The 19,849-nt window shown below is 37.7% G+C and overlaps 1 protein-coding gene across 1 annotated transcript; it reads right to left on the bottom strand.

The window, feature by feature from the left end:
• Positions 1-12,194: 12,194 nt before the first annotated feature.
• Positions 12,195-13,157, bottom strand: LOC100730051 (melanoma-associated antigen B3-like). Its single transcript, XM_003464744.1, has one exon. It carries the CDS (start codon positions 13,155-13,157, stop codon positions 12,195-12,197), a length of 963 nt encoding a protein of 320 aa, XP_003464792.1.
• Between the last annotated feature and the right edge of the window lie 6,692 nt (positions 13,158-19,849).

Raw genomic sequence — 19,849 nt, 5'->3', positions numbered from 1 at the left:
GAACTCAGGGTGAGATGATAGCATCTGAGGTGAAAGGAAGTGTTTGTATTGTTTGATTGACTTTGCAGGCCTGAGGCTGGTGGTCAAGGTATCTATGTGGAGTATGACAATGTGCATGGTGGCAACTGTGAGGGATTTCCTTCTGCCTTGTTTTTGAAATCAACTATTTTGTTCCAATAAAATTGTTTTGGTTTATTTCTGTATCTGGTAACCTGAGAAACTATTTTGAAGTTAACAATATGCAGTATAGCAAACATTGTTAAATTGCTATCACTTTGTTTTGAAAACCTACATAGCTATTGTTTTATATTTTGTTGTTCTTGTTGTCATTTTGATTTTGTTGTTTTATAGGTTTTTGCTTCTTTATTCTTCTGTGTGTCCATGTCTGATGCCCATTTTTGTAGACAGTCTTTGAATTTGAGGGCTTGATGTTTTGAAATTCTTTATATATTCTGGATATAAGTCCTTTGTCTGAGGAATTGTTTGCTAAAATTCTTTCCCATTCTGTGGGTTTTCTTTTCACTTTCTTGGTGATTTCTTTTGAAGTGCAAAACCTTTTTAGTAATATGAGATCCTAGTTGTTGATTCTTTGAAGTATTTCTCTTACAGTTTGTGTTTTATTCATGAATTCTCTGTCTACCCCTATGTCTCCAAGATACCTACCTACCGTTTTCTCCTGCAAATGTAGTGTTTCTGTTTTAATACTTAGATCCTTAATCCATTTTTACTTTAGTGTATGGTGATAGGCATGGGTCTATTTTCAGTCTTTGACTTGTGGAGAGCCAATTTTTCCAACTTTATTTATTGAAGAGACTAACCTTCTTCCAGTGAACATGTTTGTCCCCTTTCTCAAATATCAGGTGGCTGAGTGTCTTTGTGGTAGTGTTTGTATCTTCTAATCTGTTCCATTGACCCTCAGATCTATTTCTTTGCCAGTACCATGCTGATTTTATTACTGTGGCTTTTTTGTATAGTTTCAAGTCAGGAATTGAGATGCCTTCTGTCTGGACTTTGTTGCCCAGAATTGCATATGATATTCTAGTTTTCTTCTGTTTCCAGATGAATTTTAGGAATATTTTCTCTAGATCTGTAAGGTATGTTGATCGTATTTTGACTGAGGTTGCACTGAATATGTATAACTCTTTTGGGGGTATGGCCATTTTCACAATGTTGGTTCTTCCTAACCAAGAGCAAGGAATATCCTTCCATTTTCTAATATCCTCTTCAATCTCCTTTTTAGAGTGGTGCAATTTTCAGCATATAGATCTCTAACATTCTTGTTTAGCTTGATTCTTAGGTATTTGAATTTTTTAGATGCTATTGTGAAAGGTGATAATTCCATAATTTCTCTCTCAGTGAGTTTTTGTCTGTGTACAGGAATTCTGTTGATTTTTGAGTGTTGACTTTGTATTAAGCTACACTGCTGAATTTGCTTATTGCCTCTACTAGTCTTTTAATGGAGTTTTTGGGGTCTTCTATGTAGAGTATCATGTCATCTGCAAATAGTGATAATTTAACTTCTTTTCCTATTCTTATTCCTTTTATTTCTCTCTCTTGTCTGAATGCACTGGCTAATATTTCTAGAACTATACTGAATAGGAGTGTTGATAGTGGATATCCTTCTCTTGTTCTTGACTTTAGAGTGAAGGCTTTCAGTTTTTGTCCATTTAGTACACTGTTGGATGTTGGATTGTCATAAACGGCCTTTCTGAGATTGAGGTACATACCTTCTATTCTGAGTTGCTGAAGGGCTTTTATCATAAACAGGTGTTGGACTTTATAAAAAGCCTTTTCTGTGTCTATGAAGATGATCATGTGATTTTTATTCTTGGCTCTGTTGATGTCATGTATTACATTTATTGATCTGCATAGGCTGAACCATTCCTGCATTCCTGGAATAAATCCCACTTGGTCATGGTGTATTATCTTCTTGATGATTTGCTGCATTCTATTTGCCAGTATTTTATTGAGAATCTTTGCATCAATGTTAATCAGTGAGACTGATCTGTAGTTCTCCTTTTTTGGTTGGGTCTTTCTCTGGTTTTGATATTAGGGTAATTCTTGCCTCTAAGAATGACTTAGAGAGGACTTATTTTCTTTCACTTTTCATTGAAGTGTTTAAGGAGTGTTGACATTAAATCTTCTGTAAATTTCTTATAAAATTCGGCCGTGAATCCATCAGGACCTGAGCTTTTCTTTGTTGGTAAATTTTTAATCACATTTTCAATTTCAGTAGCTGAAACTGGGTTATTCAAGATTGTTATATCTTCTTGATTGAGCTTTGGTAGTTCATATGTTTCTAGGAATATGTCCATTTCCTCTGTGTTCTCAACCCTATGTGAGTAGATATTTTCAAAGTAGGTGTTCATGATCTTTTGAATTTCCATGGTATCTGTAGTAATTTCCCTCTTTTCAGTTGTTATTGCATGTATTTGAGTTTTTTCTTTCTTTTTCTTGATAAGTTTGGCTAGAGGATAACAAAAATTTCTGACAAATTTCAAAATTTATCAATTTTGCTATCCTCTAAACAAGCAGCTCTTTGATTTGTTAATTCTTTGTATTTTTAATTTTCATTTGGATTAATTTCTTTTCTAATCTTTACAATTTCCTCTCTTCTATGAGCTTTGGGTTTGACTTGTTCTTCCTTTTCTAGGAGGTTGAGGTGTAGTATTAGGTTATTTATTTTGCTCGTTCCATTTTCTTGATGTGATTACTTATTGCTCTATATTTTCCTCTTAGAACTGTTTTCATTGCATCCCATAGTTTACAGTATGCTGTGTCTGCATTTTTGTTGTATTGTAGTTATTGTTTTACTTCTTAATTTTATCTGTAACCTACTGGTTGTTCAGAAGGTTGTTATTCAATTCCTATCTATTTATACAGGTTTTGCAGTTTTATTTGCCATTGATTTCCAATTTTAGTGCACTATGATTTGATATTATGCATGGGATAATTTCAATACCTTTGCATTTATTTAAGAACGTTTTATGAGTTAATATATGGTGTATTTTGGAGAATGTCCCATGTGCAGCTGAGAAGAATGTGTATTCTAATATGGTTGTGTGGAACACTCTGTAAACATCCACTAAATCCATTCGTTCAGAGGTGTGGTTCAGTTCTGTTATTTCTCTGCTGACTTTTTGTGTAGTTGTTCTATTTCTTTGTGAGGGTGGGGTGTTAAGGTCTCCTATTATATTTGTGTTATTGTGTACTTGGTTTTTCATGACCATTTGTGTTTGTCTTACATAATTGGGTGCTCCTGTATTGGGTGCATATATATTTATAAGTGTTAGTTTTTCCTCTTCTAGTTTTCCACTTACAAGAGTGTAGTGGCCTTCTATATCTCTTTTAATCATTTTAGGTTTGAAGTTCACTTTGTCTGTAAACTGAGTAGTTACCCCTGCTTTTTTTTGGGCATCCTGTTGCATGGAAGGGATTTGTTTCTTTATTTTGTTTGTTATCTTTTCAGAGATTTCTGGTGTATGACTTTGAAAGTCTTCAATTTCAGTGTCACCTGTACTTTCTCCTGGTGGACTAGCTGCTTGAGATTGCATTTTGCCTTTTTATTTCATCATTTTCACCTTTTGGGTAAATATTTTCTCTTTCAGTCCCAACAGTCTCAACTGTCTGTAGTGTGAATTGTATGGTTGATGTTTATCCAGTTGCTGGGTACCACAGTGAAGAAGAGAGCCAGTCACCTGAATTCCTCCTACAGGGCCTGTTGGGTGAGTCCTATAATATTCCTGGGATAACTAGCCTAGAAATATTAATGTAGGTAAACTCTTAGTTCCTGCTGTTGCTATGTCTTCAGGTTGTTGTAGGTCTCCAGATCTCCCTGTCAATAGCATTTGTGTCAGCTGAGGCCCTACTGTGTCACTGAATGTCTCATAAACTTTCAATTTTCTCCAAGTTGGGAGAGACCTTATTGGTGCATTCCTCAATCTGGCTGATGTTGTCTGTGTGGATGAGGGGATTATTCACTCTCTTGCCAGGTTCATCGAAGTCTTTTTTTTTTTTTTTTTTAATTGGTACCGGGGATTGAACTCATGACCGCCTGCTTCCAAGGCAGGTGCTTATGCCGCTGAGCTAAATCCCCAGCCCACCAAAGTCTTATAGTTGGAAGGATCTTCACTTCCACCCCTATTTACCCATTGCAGACCTCTATTTTAGGGGCAAACTCACCATACTGACTGGAGCCTGCTGAGGTCTTCTGTTTTGGTGAGGGGTTACTGAGTCTCCCATTGAGGCAGCATGGTAATCCACTGTAGTCCAGTGTTCTGGGAGAAGTGATTGGATCCAAAGATCAACCCCAGTACTAGGTCCAGGATGTGGGGGAGTTCCCCACAGGGCGGGCTCACAGTGGTGGTTGGAGGTGAGCCAAGTGTGCCTGGCTCAGGGGCAGGCCTCAAGGCAGATCAGTCATGCCAGGGCATCTCAGGTGTTTCAGGTCGAGGGATTGGCCCACAAAAGTGGTCCAAAGTGACCCAGGCATTCTGGGCCAAGGCATTCTGTGGCACCCGTCTGAGGTGACCCAGGCTTGCCAGACCGAGGGGTTGGCCTGTGGCAGTGGTCCGAGGTGGCTCAGTCATGCTGGGAGTATCCCAGGTGTTCCAGGCTGAGGGCTGGACCCATGTCAGCCATCTGCGGTGACCCAGATGTAAAGGACCAAGGCGGGGGGGGGGGACACCTCCGTGGCAGTCCGAGGTGACTCAGTCCTGCTTAGGGCGTCCCAGGTGTTCTGGGCCTGAGAAATATTTTTAATGAAGGATATTTCAGAGATTATTCTACATTTTAAGAAAAGAAAATTCTGTGATATATAACTCTACTTAGCAAGAAAACTAAGGAATATTTCCCCTTATATGATAAGTCATCCGGTATTAGCATATGGGATATTTCCTCAGTACACAGAGCACAATTTTCTAGATATTATTTGAAACAGCTAAATCATCTTTCTCTTTTAGCTTCTATTTGGTGCAGTCTAATCCTAACTTCATTCATTTATCACCTCAATCGTAGAACTTGTCTTGGTCTGTCAAATTACATGAAAGGCAACATTAAAAAATGCCTTTTTAATGCAACAGGTGTGAGATCATTCAGCTTAGAACAAAGAATGCATGCATCACCAGGGCGTATACGCTTTCCCCTTCCATGGAGGATATCTATCTTCTTACACAGAAACTCAGTAAATCAGTAGGAATGCAGTGCCCACTGTGTGCACTATGATTGAAGGTGCTGAAACAAGTGCTCAGAGTACTGTTATCCCTGCTGTAGTAGGAGATTCTCTCTGGTTTACATATACTCCTCTAGTAACTGCTAGCAGCATTTCTTCTGTTTTCACTGTTACTGTCTCTCTTCTGAGATGTACCACCTTGGGGTTTGGCTCCTGCTCCCACATTCACAGTCTCAACCAACCCATCATGAAGGCTCACTTAGCTTAGCTCCCTCTGCAAGACTTGCAATTTCTTAAAACTCCATACCAATAGATCAGCCAAGTTACACTTGACTCCTCTCATCTCAAACCAGGTTTCTGCCTTTTTATTTCTTCTTTACATTTGAATTTCAGCCTTACACTATGTATCACTATTTTCCTTATATAACAGTTATTTATGAACATTATGATTTTATGGTCAGTTACACAACTGCATTTTTTGGTAACTTTTAAAAAATCTATTTAAAGAGAAAAAAAGCAAAACAGAAAAAAGTAGAAATAATACACAATTTCAAAAACACTAAGGAATTACTATAAATTATGTATTGTCATCTTAGAAATAGTGTGCAAGTTACAAAATTAAAGCATAAAAAGTAGACATTCAAACAGTGAGAGTGCAAAAAGTTCTGTTCAATGATCCAACAAAATCTGAGTAATACGGTTATCTATCTTACATACTTAAACATACATGCAGTTATATACAGTAGAGCACTTTCTTTCCCTCTCTTCTTTACAGTAGTGATTACACATTTTGGGTTTTATTACTCCTACAGTTCTTATTAATTTTTACACTAGAGATACAATGTGATATTTATAAATATGATTCTTATTTATTTCACTTTTGAGGATAGTCATAAGTTGCCTCCATTTACTTACAAGGGCCTCAAGATCATCTTTTTAATAGCTGAGTAACATTCCACTGTATGAGAATATCACATATTTTTTCATCCATTCAGTGGTTGATCGGCATTTTGGTTGTTTCCAGGATTTAGCTATTACAAATTGTGCTGCTATGAACATGAGCACACATATGTCACTGTGAGATGATCTTTTCAGTTTTTCTTGGAAAATACTCAGAAGAGGAATAGCTGGATTGAGTGGAACTTCCAATCGTAGTCTTCTGAGAAATCTCCATATTGATTTCCATAGTGGCTGCACCAGTCTACAGTTCCACTAACAATGGAGCAGTCTTCCTTATGCCTTGCAGTCTCGCCAACATTTGTTATCAGTTGATTTCTTGATGACAGCTATTCTTTCTGGAGTGAGATGAAATCTCAATGCTCTTTTAATTCTCATTTCTCGAATGACCAATGTTGGTGAACATTTCTTTATGTATTTATTTGTCATTTGTATGTCTTCAACTGAGAAATGTATGTTCATCTCAGATGCACATTTTTGGAGAGGGTCTTTGAATCTGAGGGACTCCATGTTTTTCAACTCTTTATGTGTTCTCATTATAAATCCTTTGCCTGAGGGAATGCTGGCTAAAATTCTTTCCCATTGTATGGGTTTTCTTTCCACTCTCTTGGTAATTTCTTTTGAAGTAGAAAAACTTTTCAATAATATGAGATCCCAGTTGTTGATACTTTGAAATGTTTTCTTTCTGGTTTGCATTTTGTTCATGAATTCTCTACCTACCTCTATGTCTCCAAGATATCTACCTACCTCATCTTCCAATAGATTTAGTGCATCTGTTTTAATATTTAGATCTTTGATCCATTTTGACTTTAGTGCATGGTGATAGGCATGGGTCTAGTTTCAGTCTTTGGCATGTGGAGATCCAATTTTTCCAACACTATTTAGTAAAGAGACTATCCTTCTTCTAGTGAACATGTTTGGCCCCTTTCTCAAATATCAGGTGACTGACTGTCTTTGTAGTTGTATTTGTGTCTTCTAGTCTGTTCCATTGATTTTCAGGTTTATTTCTTTGCCAGTACCATGCTGATTTTATCACTGTGGCTTTGTAGTATAGTTTCAAGTCAGAAATTGAGATGCTTCCTGCTTGTCTTTGTTGCCCAGAATTGCCTTTGCTAATCTATGTTTCTTCTTTATCCAAATGAATTTTAGGAGTGTTTTCTCTAGATATGTAAGGTATGTTAAGGGTATTTTGATTGAGATTACATTAAATCTGTATAACAGTTTTGGGAATATGACCATTTTTACCATGTTGATTCTTCCTAAATAAGAGCAAGGAATATCTTTCCATTTTCTAATATCCTATTCAATGTCCTTTATTAGTATTAGCATAATTTTCAGTATTTAGGTCTTTTACATTCTTTGTTAGGTTGATTCCTCAGTATTTCATTTATCAGATGTTATTGTGAAAGGCAATATTTCCATTATTTGTCTCTCAGTGAGTTTTTTTGTTTGTGTACAGGAATGCTATTGATTTTTGAGCGCTGACTTTGTATCCAGCTACACAACTGAATTTGTTTATTACTCTAGTAGTCTTTTAATGGAGTTTTTAGGGTCTTTTATATAGAGCATCATGTCATCTGCAAATAATTGCAGATAATTTAGCTTCTTCCTTTCCTGTCTTTATTCCTTTTATATCTGTCTGTTATTTGACTTCCCTGGCTAATATTTCCTGAACTATATTGAATAAGAGTTATGATAGTGGACTTCCTTTTTTTTTGTTCTGCATTTCTGAGTGAAAGCTTGCAGTTTTTGTCAATTTAGTATAACATTGGCTGTTGGTTTGTCATAGATGCCCTTTATAAGATTGAAGTAGACATCATATCTTCTGAGTTTCTGAAGGGTTTTTATCATGAACATGTGTTGGACTTTATTGAAAGCTTTTTTTGCATCTATTGAGATGACCATGTGGTTTTTATTTTGGGCTTGGTTGATGCGGTATATTACATTTATTGATTTGTGTACGTTAAATCATCCCTCCATTCCTAGAATGAATCCCATTTGGTTGTGACATATAATCTTCTTGATGATTTGCTGCATTCTATTTGCCAGTATTTTACTGATAATCTTTGCATCAGTGTTCACTAGTGAGATTGGCCTATAGTTCTCCTTTGTGGTTTGGTCTTTTTCTTGTTTTGGTATGAGAGTAATACTTGCCTCCAGGAATGATTTAGGGAGGACTGCTTCTTTTTCGATTTCATTGAAGTGTTTAGGAGTATTGGTATCAAATCTTTTCTGAATTTCTTGTAGAATTCTGCTGTGAATCCATCAGGACCTGGGCTTTTCTTTGTGAGTTTTTAATCATGTTTTCAATTTCAATATCTGATATTTGGTGATTCAAAATTGCTGTATCTTCTTGATTGAGCTTTGGTAGTTTATATCTTTCTAGAAATCTTTCCATTTCCTCTATGTTTCCACTCTATGTGAGTAGAGATTTTCAAAGTAGGTATTCATGATCTTTTGAATTTCCCTGGGATCTATAGTAATTACCCTCTTTTCAGTCCTTATTGTACAAATTTGTGTTTTTTCTTTCTTTTTCTTTACAGGGTTAGCCAGAGGTTTATCAATTTCATTTATTCTCTCAAAAAAAGCTGGGGGGAGGAGTGGGAGCTGAAGATCTACAGCAGGATGTGGGGGTCTCTGATATCAGAGGTGGGACTGTGAGAGTGTCACCGCTAGCTGGAGTTCCTGGTTCTTGAGGTGGGCAGCCCGGATACCATGCCATGAGAGGGGCTCAGGCTTGGGCTGGCCCTGTGCATGGTGCTGGCTGAAGTTTCTAGGACCTGCAAGGTATCAATTGGGATGGTAGGGGTCACAGGAGGGGCCCACGTCTGGCCTGGCCCCATACACGTAACTGGCTAGAGTTCCTGGGTGTTGCAATATGGTTGGCCAGGAAGGCAGGGGCACGGGAATGGCCCAGGTCTGACCCAACTCTGCGCATGCACCACTGGCTGGAATTCCTGAGTCACCAGCTCCAAGAGTTGCCACAGTCCTAACAGCTTCAGGTCAGCTGGATGGTGGGGGGGGCAGGTAGAGGAGGCCTTGGGTCTGATCCAGCCCCATGTGCACTGCTGGCTGGAGTTCTTGGGTCTCACGAGGTGGTTGACCAGGTCAGTAGGGGACACAGGAGGGGCCCAGGTCTGGCTCAGCCCCACATGTGTACTACTGGCTAGAGTTCTAAACTTCTTTTTTGTCCCTATCAGTACTGGCATGGAGCTTCTTAAGACAAGTGCATAAATCATATTTAGGGAATAAAGAAGTCGGTAAGTGTCTTAGCTATTTTTCTCTCTCATTGCTGAGACAAAATACCTGACACCCAAAATTAGGAAAGAAAAGGTTTATTTCTTATAGTTCTTGGAGGTTCCATTCCATACTCAACTGGCTTCAAGGCAGAGTGGCATGGCTGGAGGGCAGCCATTCATGACCACTGCAAACAACAAGGTTTGAACTGGCAAGTGAGTGAAGAAATACTTTCTTCCCCCCATTACACTGTATGTTGTCTCATACCACCAATCTGAGCACTAAGCAACAACAACAAACCAATTAGACATGCTAGACTCAGTTACATCTGTGATTACATGAGGCTTCATATAGGCCACAGGGACACAAACCATAACATTCCGCCGTTGACCCTCTAAAGACACATGTATATCCTTTTAGATAAAAGACATTTAGTCCATCTCCAAGAGTTGCCACAGTCCTAACAGCTTCAGCATCACTGAAAAGTCCAAGTCCCAAGTGTCTTCTGAGACCTATGGTAAACTCCTAACTGCAGCCCTCTGTACAAAGACACAAGGTTAAACATTTCAAAAATTTAAAGGCACAAGATAACCACCATTCCAAAAGTTACAAACAAGTGAATACAAAGCATTGAAACCAAAGCAAGTCCAACATCCAGCAAGGTGACCATTAAGTCCTGAAGTTCCATGTTGAGCCTCTGAAGCAATCTGGTTATGAGTTCCAAAAGACTTGACTGACTCCAACCTCATAGTACTTTCAGGAGGTTTAGCTCCCACAGTTTATCTCTTATGCCCATTCTGTTCAGTTCTTGTAGCTTTCCTTGGATGATCCATTTTTCTGGCTTTTCCAAATTTTGGGGGCCTCCACTGCATTTTTGCCTTCACACTTGCAGATTTACATACTGCCTTCTCAGAGGTTCTCTTCCTGGCCTTCCAGGCCCTCTGAAGTTGGAGTGGAAGATGCCTTAACCTCAGAAATTTTGCATTTTCCTTGCACTTAACACCAGCACCACATGGATGCCAACAAGGTGAACTGCCAGCTGGAGCAGTAGCCAGGTTTTCTCTCCCTTGGCTGTAGAGGTCATGTACCTGGATTGTTGAATTCTATGAATTTCATTGTGAGGAAAAAATTCTCTCTGTTGCTGCCATTTTGGAACCTCATGTGACCGCTGCCATTTTGGAACTTCATGTGGCTTCCACCATCATTCTAGAGCATGGTGCTCTGTAGCTTTGTCTTCTGAGCAAAGTCTTTTGCTTTTGAAGTTTTGAGGCTGCAAAAGGTGGAGACTTACTGCTTCCTGGAATGCCCTCAGGCCATCATTTCTATATATCTGCTCCTCAGCAATCAAGATCTCAGCTCTATCTTTATAGTCTACAGCTTTCTGGCCAACTCCCAACGTTTTAAGTCATCCTGCTGGGCTCTTTGCTCTTGATTCACAATATAAACCTGGTTAAAAGCCCCCAACAACAGTCATGCTACCACCTCAACATTAGACTGCCTTGAAATTTCTTTTGCCAGATAAGTCAGTGTGCCACCCTTAATCTCAGTCTCAAGCAAGGTTTAGGGACACAAGCAAAATGCAGACAAACTTTCTGCCACGCCATAACACACATTTTGTGGAGCCCAGCAACCAAGGTGGCCCTTCTCCACAGCAGAAAACTCATGAGCCTGATCATTACCAGCAGACTTTCTATTAGCCTTCTGGATCCCAGAGCTCTGACCAGAATTTCCCCCACCAAACAGCCTAAGCTGTTACTGCACCACTCTTTCAGGCTACATTTTCAAATGTTTCCAAACTCTTCCTACAAGCCATTTGCAAAGGCTCTTAAAACACATGGTCAGGTATAGTCACAGCAATGACCCCATTCCTCTGCAACCAAATTCTGTCTTAGCTAATTTCCTTTCTCATTGCTCAGACAAAATACATGACACACAAAATTAGGAAAGGAAAGGTTTATTTCTTACAGTTCTTGGAGGTGTCAGTACATACTCAGATGGCTGCAAGGCAGGGTGTCATGGCTGGAGGGGCAGCCATTTATGGCTGCTGCAAATATGAAGCAGCAAGTGAGAGAAGACATGCCTTATTCCAGCCATTACACTGTATGTTGGCTCCACCCCTGGGCAGATGTAGCACTCATACTACCAATCCAAGTGCTAGACAATGAACCAATCACAAACGCTAGACTCAGCTGTGTTCACGATTACATGAGGCTTGAGGTGGGTCACAGGAGCACAAACCGTAACAGTAAATAGGGGTGTCTAATGAATTATGATGAAGTTCTAATTCCAGAATAAGCCTGATACACATGGTAATGCAGTTTGTAATTGTATAAAAAATTAGGTTAGGAAGCTAAATGCTGATCAACTCAAACGTTTTCTTTATTCTATGTATGTTAATGTTAGTTTTTCACATTTTAGAGGAAATATTTCTTCTGATTTCATGTGATGTTGCACTAGATTAGGAAAGTAAATGGAAATCTTCACAAGTTTTGGCAAAACAAAGGATTCTTTTGAGCAACCTGTTAAAATCATATGTTCAAAAATATTTATAAGCTTGAATTATAATGCCAAATAATAGAAACATGAAAAATCTAACAAACTATACAGATAAATATTCAAAGTGCCATATAAATTAGAAATTCAGTAATATGAAGAACTGTTTCATATAAATTAGAAATTCAGTAATATGAAGAACTGTGTTCTCCACTACTGGGAACATTAACTTCTCTCTTTATCTACATAATAAAGAATCTTCCTCAATTTCACTAGCTAGAGGAGAAGCTGTTGTCATGAGGATGGAATATTCCCTGTCTGTGGCATTTTCACCAACTCAATTCATGGTATTAGTATTCTCTTTTTCATCTACCATAGCCTCTTCATACTTGGACTGGAAGGTACTGGGAGCTGTATCATTGATTTTGGCCCAAAACTCCAGGACTTTCATCTTGCTGGTCTCAGCATAGGCTCTTGGGCCCCACAGGAATTCATATTGAGAAGGGTCACTGTCTGGCACCTGGCGGTACTCCAGGTATTTCAACTCCACTAGATCTTTTGTGATGAGCTTCCTGGGCTCCCCAAAAAGGAAGTGTCTCTTTCCATCATATATTTTCATCTTATTCAGAAATTCCCAGATGTTCTCTTCAGTGGCAGAGTTTCCCTTCATGAAGATCACTCCCAGAATGTGCATCAGCAGACCGGTCTTGGGAAATCCATTGCCACATCTCAGCACCCCATTGTAGGGGAGATTCATTTTGCTAACAAAGGTATAAGAGTGGCTGTTAGCAGAGTCTTCTATTAAATTCATGCCAAATACCACCTCTATTTTAAAAGAAGCTTTTCTGAAGATTTCCGGGAAGTGATTCTTGTGCTTTTTATCGATAATCTTCAACATATCTTCTTTGCTAATGGGCTTTTTTGTTTTGTACATGTTTATGATGAAGTTCACCAACATGCTAGCTGTCTTTGTTAGGGAATCTGTGGGAGTCTGTATGATGGAAGTTTGAGCCTGGGAACAATGCTGCCTTTTCTTAGTTTTGCAGGTGGTCCCTTCATCTGATCTTGAAGTTGAAATGTCTGTAGTCATGGAAACTGCTCTCTGAGACCTCTCGGGAGGACTTTGTGACTGAGAAGTGAAATTGGTGTGCCTGATAATTCTTGAAGGAGGAGAAGATGAAGAGGGCACTATTTTCTTTTTGGTAGAAGTAGCCTGAGATTCCTGGAGTCTCTGGGGCTCCCTTTGGAAATGGCAGGATTTCTGAGGAATATGTAGCTTGTTTTTTTTACTCTTTGGCATGATGACTGTGGTCTGGGATAGCAGACACGTCTCTGGGCAGGATAGCACGTTTTATAGGCTCCTGAAGAAGAGCAAAATGAGAATGCATAAGGAGCTTGAAGATACCTCCTTAACTTTAAAAGAGCTGTTTTGCAACTTTCCCTGTGATCATTGTTGTAGGAACTCACAGAGCTCCTCTTTAGATTTTACTGCCCTCTAAGAACACTGTGGAAATAATTTATGCCTTAGGCTATAGCTGACCAGTCCTTTCCTGTGTGCACTGATGTTAAAAATGAAGGTGACAGATCTAATTCTTGGGAGTCTATTTGTACTCTGGGGTAGAGAACATTCTCAGGTGACATTTATCTTTTTAAAATCAACAAGGAACAGAGCTTGTATCTTCCTCTTTGTGCTACAGTAAGTTTGCCATCTTCATCTAATATCCTCTACTTCCTGGAATACCCTTACATCAAGTGAAAGGGCACTCTAGTCTACCCCCATTGCCACTTGCATTCAGTTTTAAGAGCTCTGTGGAGGCTTGCTGTGATATTGGTATGCTGAGTTCCTCTGTCCTCATACAGAGTTCTATCGGTGTCTCTAGAGAGGGTCTAGGTCACCTTTCTATGCTTATTTGTTATCTCTCCCCTCAGACAAGAGTATTCAGCAAACTAATGCAATCAAATCTTAAAAGTTCTTATATGCCTTATCACTATCCTGGACTCCTCAGGGGTACACAGTAGTGAAGCAAACTTTTCTTTCCCTCATCTGTGATGTGGGGTGGTTGGTTCACCAGTCATAACTTAAGATAATCACCTTAAGATAGGTGTCTTAATCACCTTAAGATAAGTGTCTGGGTCTCTTTTCTCTGCAGATTTGGGACATACAGTTAGATCAATCATCCTATTACTTTACATTTGAATAGGGGACAATGTAGCCTGATGGTTTTTTAGCAATTCTCAGAGATGAAGAAGAGGAATAATATATGGGAACTCCATTTTGGGAGTTGATACTTCCCCTTGTTGTCACTTGAGGATCTGATCTTGATTTCTTATAAGATTTTGTATAGGAACTAACATGAATTCTCCCAGCTTCAAAACAAGGCCTCACACAGTGAAGACTCTATAACTACATTTCATTTGAGCCTCACAGAAAGGAGTGGCAGGACATTGTGTTTTGTCATTTCCTTTGAGGAATGACCCTCTCATTAGCACTCAGTGCCTTCACCTTGACTTCGGTTAGAGCCCAGATTGCCTGTACATGCTGAGCTTGAACTACTTCTTTACACCAAACTTTGTCTCCCTTTGGGTTTTCTAGGTACAATTCAGCTTAAAAGCTTTACCTGGGGCTCCAGAGTTATCTCAAGTTATAAGGAATAGAGAATGATATCCTAAGTACAAATTTTGGGGCTTAACTTAAAGACCAGTCCTAGGAATAATCTCCCGTTGAAGGACTTGCAATTTCATATGATTTCATAGCTTCCATATTGCTAGGTTTCACAATATTTAAATGTTTTGTCTCCAACTGCCTCCCTTCTGCGTACATTATTTTTATTTTTTTAATTTTATTTAAAAGGAAAAAGAAAAACAAAACAAAACAAAACAAACCAATGTGGTGTAAGGGTACAAGTAATATAGAACTACAAAAAAAAAAAAAAAAAACAGTAAGAAATCACCAGTTAATAGATCACACATTATCATCTTAGAGATAGTTGCTCAAGCCACTGTATCAAAGCATACAAAGTGGACATTCAAACAGTGAGACTGCAAACAGTTGTGTTCAATGATCCAACCAAAAACATTAATATGCTCATCTATTTAACACACCTAAACACACTTGCAGTTGTATCTTTAGAGCACTTTTTTTCCTCTCTTTTTTACAACAAAATTTACAGATTTTGGGTTTTATTACTCGTTAGTTCTTATTACTTTTTTTGGAAGAGAATAAAGTCAAATATGGCAAAAGAAAGCTATCAGTCAAAACCAAGGATAGACATAGCACATGATGTAAAAACACAGTACAAGGTTATCAACAATGGTTACCATAATGCCTCTTGCTTCCTTAAAAAGAATTGTCTATCTCATTAGGTATTATAGGGTTGAACAAAACAGTAGAGAACAAGACCAATAAAGCCTAAACCTTGTAAACATTACAGAAATTCCAAAGAAGGTAATAGTCAAACCAGAATGGGCATCATGGTGAATCTTATTGCCTTGAAAGTAGTTGCCTATACCCTCAAACTTGATTCTATCATACAGAATGGAACAGAGTCTAATCAGCCAAAACAAGATAGTGGGAGTATTACAGGACTTCAAATCAAGTTAATAGGCAATCAAAAAAGTTACTATAATATATCCTGCTAATTTTTAAAATTTTTCCCCTTAAATAAAAAAATCATAAAAAATAACTAAATATTTTTTTTAATTCATAAGGGAGAGATTGAGATAAAAGAAGACATAACAACATAACAATACAGGTCAAAGCATGACAGTTTCAGCAACCTAGTGCTTCACCACCAAATAACCCGACTTAATAGTAGTTACCATAGTGTCTTTTTCCTTGAAATATTTGAATATAACTTCATATACTATAGCTTCAAATATATCAAGTCAGTGTAAAACCATTCAAGTGGATGAAAGCATTGTAGGGTATTTAGAACCAGCTAACAGAATACGAACAATGGTTTCTATATTATCTCTTTGCCTATAACAATTTTTGTTTATACTATCACATATAATAAAATCCAGCAAGATACATCATGATAAAACCAGTGGAGACAGAAGAGCCATAGTTTGGTGGGGCTTCAAAACAAGATGATAGTAAATCAGTGCTAGGTATTATGATGACTTATTTTCTTCAAAATAGCTGTTCATTTCATCACAGGCAATAATATCAAGCAGCCCAGAATAAAGCCATTTCAATTAATAAGTGAAAACTTTATAATGCTTCAAGGCCACATAATGGGGAATCATGATTATCACATACTTTTATATATTTGAATCATTACTTACATTAGGGAAACTATTCGGTATTCATACATGCGAGATTGATTTATTTCACTTATGAGTATGGTCTCAAGCTGCGCCCATTTATTGATAAATATCTCAATGTGATCCTTCTTTACAGCTGAGCAATACTCCATTGCATAGAAATACCACTACTTTTTTATCCATTCCTCAGTTGATGGACACTTGGGTTGTTTCCAATATCTGGCAATTACAAATTGTGCTGCTATAAACATAGGTGCACATATATCACTGTGGTATGATGCTTTCAGTTCTTCTGGGAATATGCCTAGAAGTGGAATAACTGGAACAAATGGGACTTCCAATGCCAGCTTTTTGAGAAATCTCCAGACTGACCTCCACAAATGTAACAGTCTACACTCTCGCCAACAGTGTAGGAGAGTTCCTTTTTCCCTACAGCCTCTGCAGCATTTGTTGTTGTTGGTTTTCTTGTTCCTGGCCATTCTTTCAGGAGTGAGATGGAATCTCAGTGTTGTTTTAATTTGCATTTCTCTAATGACCAATGATGATGAACATTTTTTCATGTATTTATTTGTCATTTGTATTTTTTCATTTGAGAAGTGCATATTCATCTCAGATGCCCATTTTTGGATTGCATCTTTGAATTTTGGGGTCTGAGTTCTTTTTTTTTTTTAATTCTTTATATGTTTTAGACAAAAGTCCCTTGTCTGAGGGGGAGTTCACTAAGATCTTTTCACAGTTTGTGGGCTTCCTTTTCACTATGCTGGAGATTTCTTTTGACATGCAGAAACTTTTTTCCTAAGAGGTGGTCCCAGTTATTGATTCTGGGAAGTATTTCCCATGTGGTTTGAGTCCTGTTCATGAATTTTCTACCTACCCCTATGTATTCAAGGTTTCTACCCAATTTGTCTTCCAATAGATTTAGTGTTTCTGTTTTAATATTCAGATCTTTGATCCATTTAGATTTTAGTTTAGTACACGGTGATAGGCATGGGTCTAGCTTTAGTTTTCGGCAGATGGAGAGCCAGTTTTTCCAACACCATTTATTAAAGAGACTGTCATTCTTCCAGGGAGCCTGCTTGGTTCCTTTATCAAAGATAAGTTGTGATTTGTAGTTGTGGTTGTATCATCTAATCTATTCCATTGATCTTCAGCTCTGTTTTGATTCCAATACCATGTTGATTTTACTACAGTTGCTTTGAAGTATAACTTCAAGTCAGGGATGTTGATGCGTCCCCCCTGGCCTTTGCTGCTTAGAATTGCCTTTGCTCTTCTAGGTCTCTTCTGGTTCCAGATGAAATTTAAGAGTGATTTCTCTAGATTTATAAGGTATGTCGATGGTATTTTTATTGGGATTGCATTGAATCTGTATAACAGTTTTGGGAGAATGGCCATTTTCACAATGATTGTTCTTCCTATCCATGAGCAAGGGATGTCTTTCCATTTTCTGAGATCATCTTCAATTTCTTTTTTCAGTGTATTATAATTTTCCCCATATAGGTCTTTCACTATTTTCGTAAGAGTAATTCCTAAATATTTCATTTTGTTGCTTGGTAGTGTGAAGAGTGTGGTTTCTCTTATTTCCCTCTCTGTGATTTTGTTGTTAGTGTATAGGAATGCTATTGATTTCTGAGTATTGATTTTGTATCCAGCTACATTACTGAATTTATTTATTATATCTAAGTCTTTCAATGGAGTTTAGGGGGTCTTCTATGTATCATGTCATCTGCAAACAATGATAATCTAACTTCTTCTTTTCCTGTCTTTACCCCTTTTATTTCTCTCTCTTGTCTTATTGCTCTGGCTAGTACTTCCAGTACTATATTAAATAGGAGTGGTGATAAAGGACATCCTTGTTTTGTGCCTAATTTTAAAGTAAAGGATCTCAATTTTTGGCCATTTAGTATGATGCTGGTTGTGGGTTTGTCATAAATGGTCTTTATTATATTGAGGTAAAGAACATCTATTCCAATTCTATGTAAAGTTCTTATCATGAATGAATGTTGGACCTTATCGAAGGCTTTTTCTGCATCTATAGAAATGATCATGTGATTCTTACTTTTGGCTTTATTGATATGGTGGATTACATTTATTGATTTACGTATGTTGAACCATACCTGCATTTCTGGGATGAATCCCACTTGGTCATGGTGTATAATCTTATTGATGATTTGCTGCCTCCTATTTGCCAATATTTTATTGAGGATTTTTGCATCTGTGTTCATTAAGGGAGATTGATCTATATTTCTCTTTTTTAGTCGGGTCTTTCTCAGATTTTGATACTAGAGTAATATTTGCTTCGAGGAATGATTTAGAAAGGATTGCTTCCCTTTCAATTTCACTGAATAGTTTGAGGAATGTCTTCATTAGGTCTTCTTTGTATTTCTTGTAGAATTCTGCAGTGATTCCATCTGGGCCTGGGCTTTTCTTTGTAGTTAAGGACTTAATTACATTTTCAATTTCATTAATAGACATTGGGTTGTTCAGCAGTTTTACATCCTCTTGATCTAGCTTTGGTACTTCATATGTTTCTAGGAATCTGTCTATTTCTTCTGTGTTATCAAACCTTTGAGAGTAGAGGTTTTCGAAATCGGTGTTGATGATCTGTATTTCTGTAGAGTCTGTAGTGATTTCACCTTTTTCATTTCTTATTGCATGAATTTGAGCTTTTTCTTCCCCTTTTAAAATAAGGTTGGCTAGGGGCTCATCAATTTTATTTATTCTTTCAAAGAACCAACTCTTTGATTCATTGATTCTTTGGATTGTTTTCTTAGTCTCTATTGAATAGATTTCTGCTCTGATTTTTATAATTTTCTCTCTTCTTTTGGCTTTGGGCTTGACTTGCTCTTCTTTTTCTAGCTATTTGAGGTGTGGCATCAGGTTATTTATTTGTATTCATTCTGTTTTCCTGATATGGGAACTCAGTGCAATAAGTTTTCCTCTGAAGACGGCTTTCATTGCATCCCACAGATTCCAGTAAATGGTTTCTGCATTTTCATTTTCTTGTAGGTATCGTTTAATTCCCTCTGTGACCCACTGATTACTCAAGAGTGTGTTATTCAGTTTCCATGTGTTTGTGGGATTTTTGCAGTATCTTTTATCATTAATGTCTAATTTCAAGGCACTATGATCCGATAACATGCAAGGGATGATTTCAACTCTTTTGCATTTGTTTAAATATGTTCTGTGAGCTAATATATGGTCTATTTTACAGAATGACCCATGTACTCCTGAGAAGAATGTGTATTCTGATGTTGTTGGGTGGAACATTCTGTATATGTCTATCAAATCCATGTGTTTGCAGGTGTGATTCAGTTCTGCTATTTCTTTGCTCATTTTCTGTCTGGTTGATCTGTCCCTGGGTGTCAATGGCATGTTAAGGTCTCCTGTTACAATTGTGTTCCTGATAATTTGAATTTTCATTTCTGTTAATAGTTGTTTTATATAACTGGGTCCTCAGGAGTTTGGTGCATATATATTTAAGGTAGTTATCACTTCCTCTTGGAGTTTTCCCCTAATGAGTATGTAGTGACCTTCTCTGTCCTTTATGATCATTGTTGGTTTAAAGTTCATGTTGTCTGCAAACAGAATGGCTACTCCTGCTTTTTTAAGATTCCTGTTGCATAGAGTATTGTTTTCCATCCTTTGACTTTCAGTCTGTGAGTATCCTTCTGGATTAGATGGGTTTCCTGTAAACAGCATATGGTTGGATTTTGTTTCTTGATCCAT

Source organism: Cavia porcellus, unplaced genomic scaffold (genome assembly GCF_034190915.1).
Source record: "Cavia porcellus strain 051 isolate PalLab524CR breed Dunkin Hartley unplaced genomic scaffold, mCavPor4.1 scaffold_33, whole genome shotgun sequence".
Taxonomy (NCBI): Eukaryota; Metazoa; Chordata; class Mammalia; order Rodentia; family Caviidae; genus Cavia; species Cavia porcellus.
This window is presented reverse-complemented; position numbering and strand designations above follow the sequence as displayed.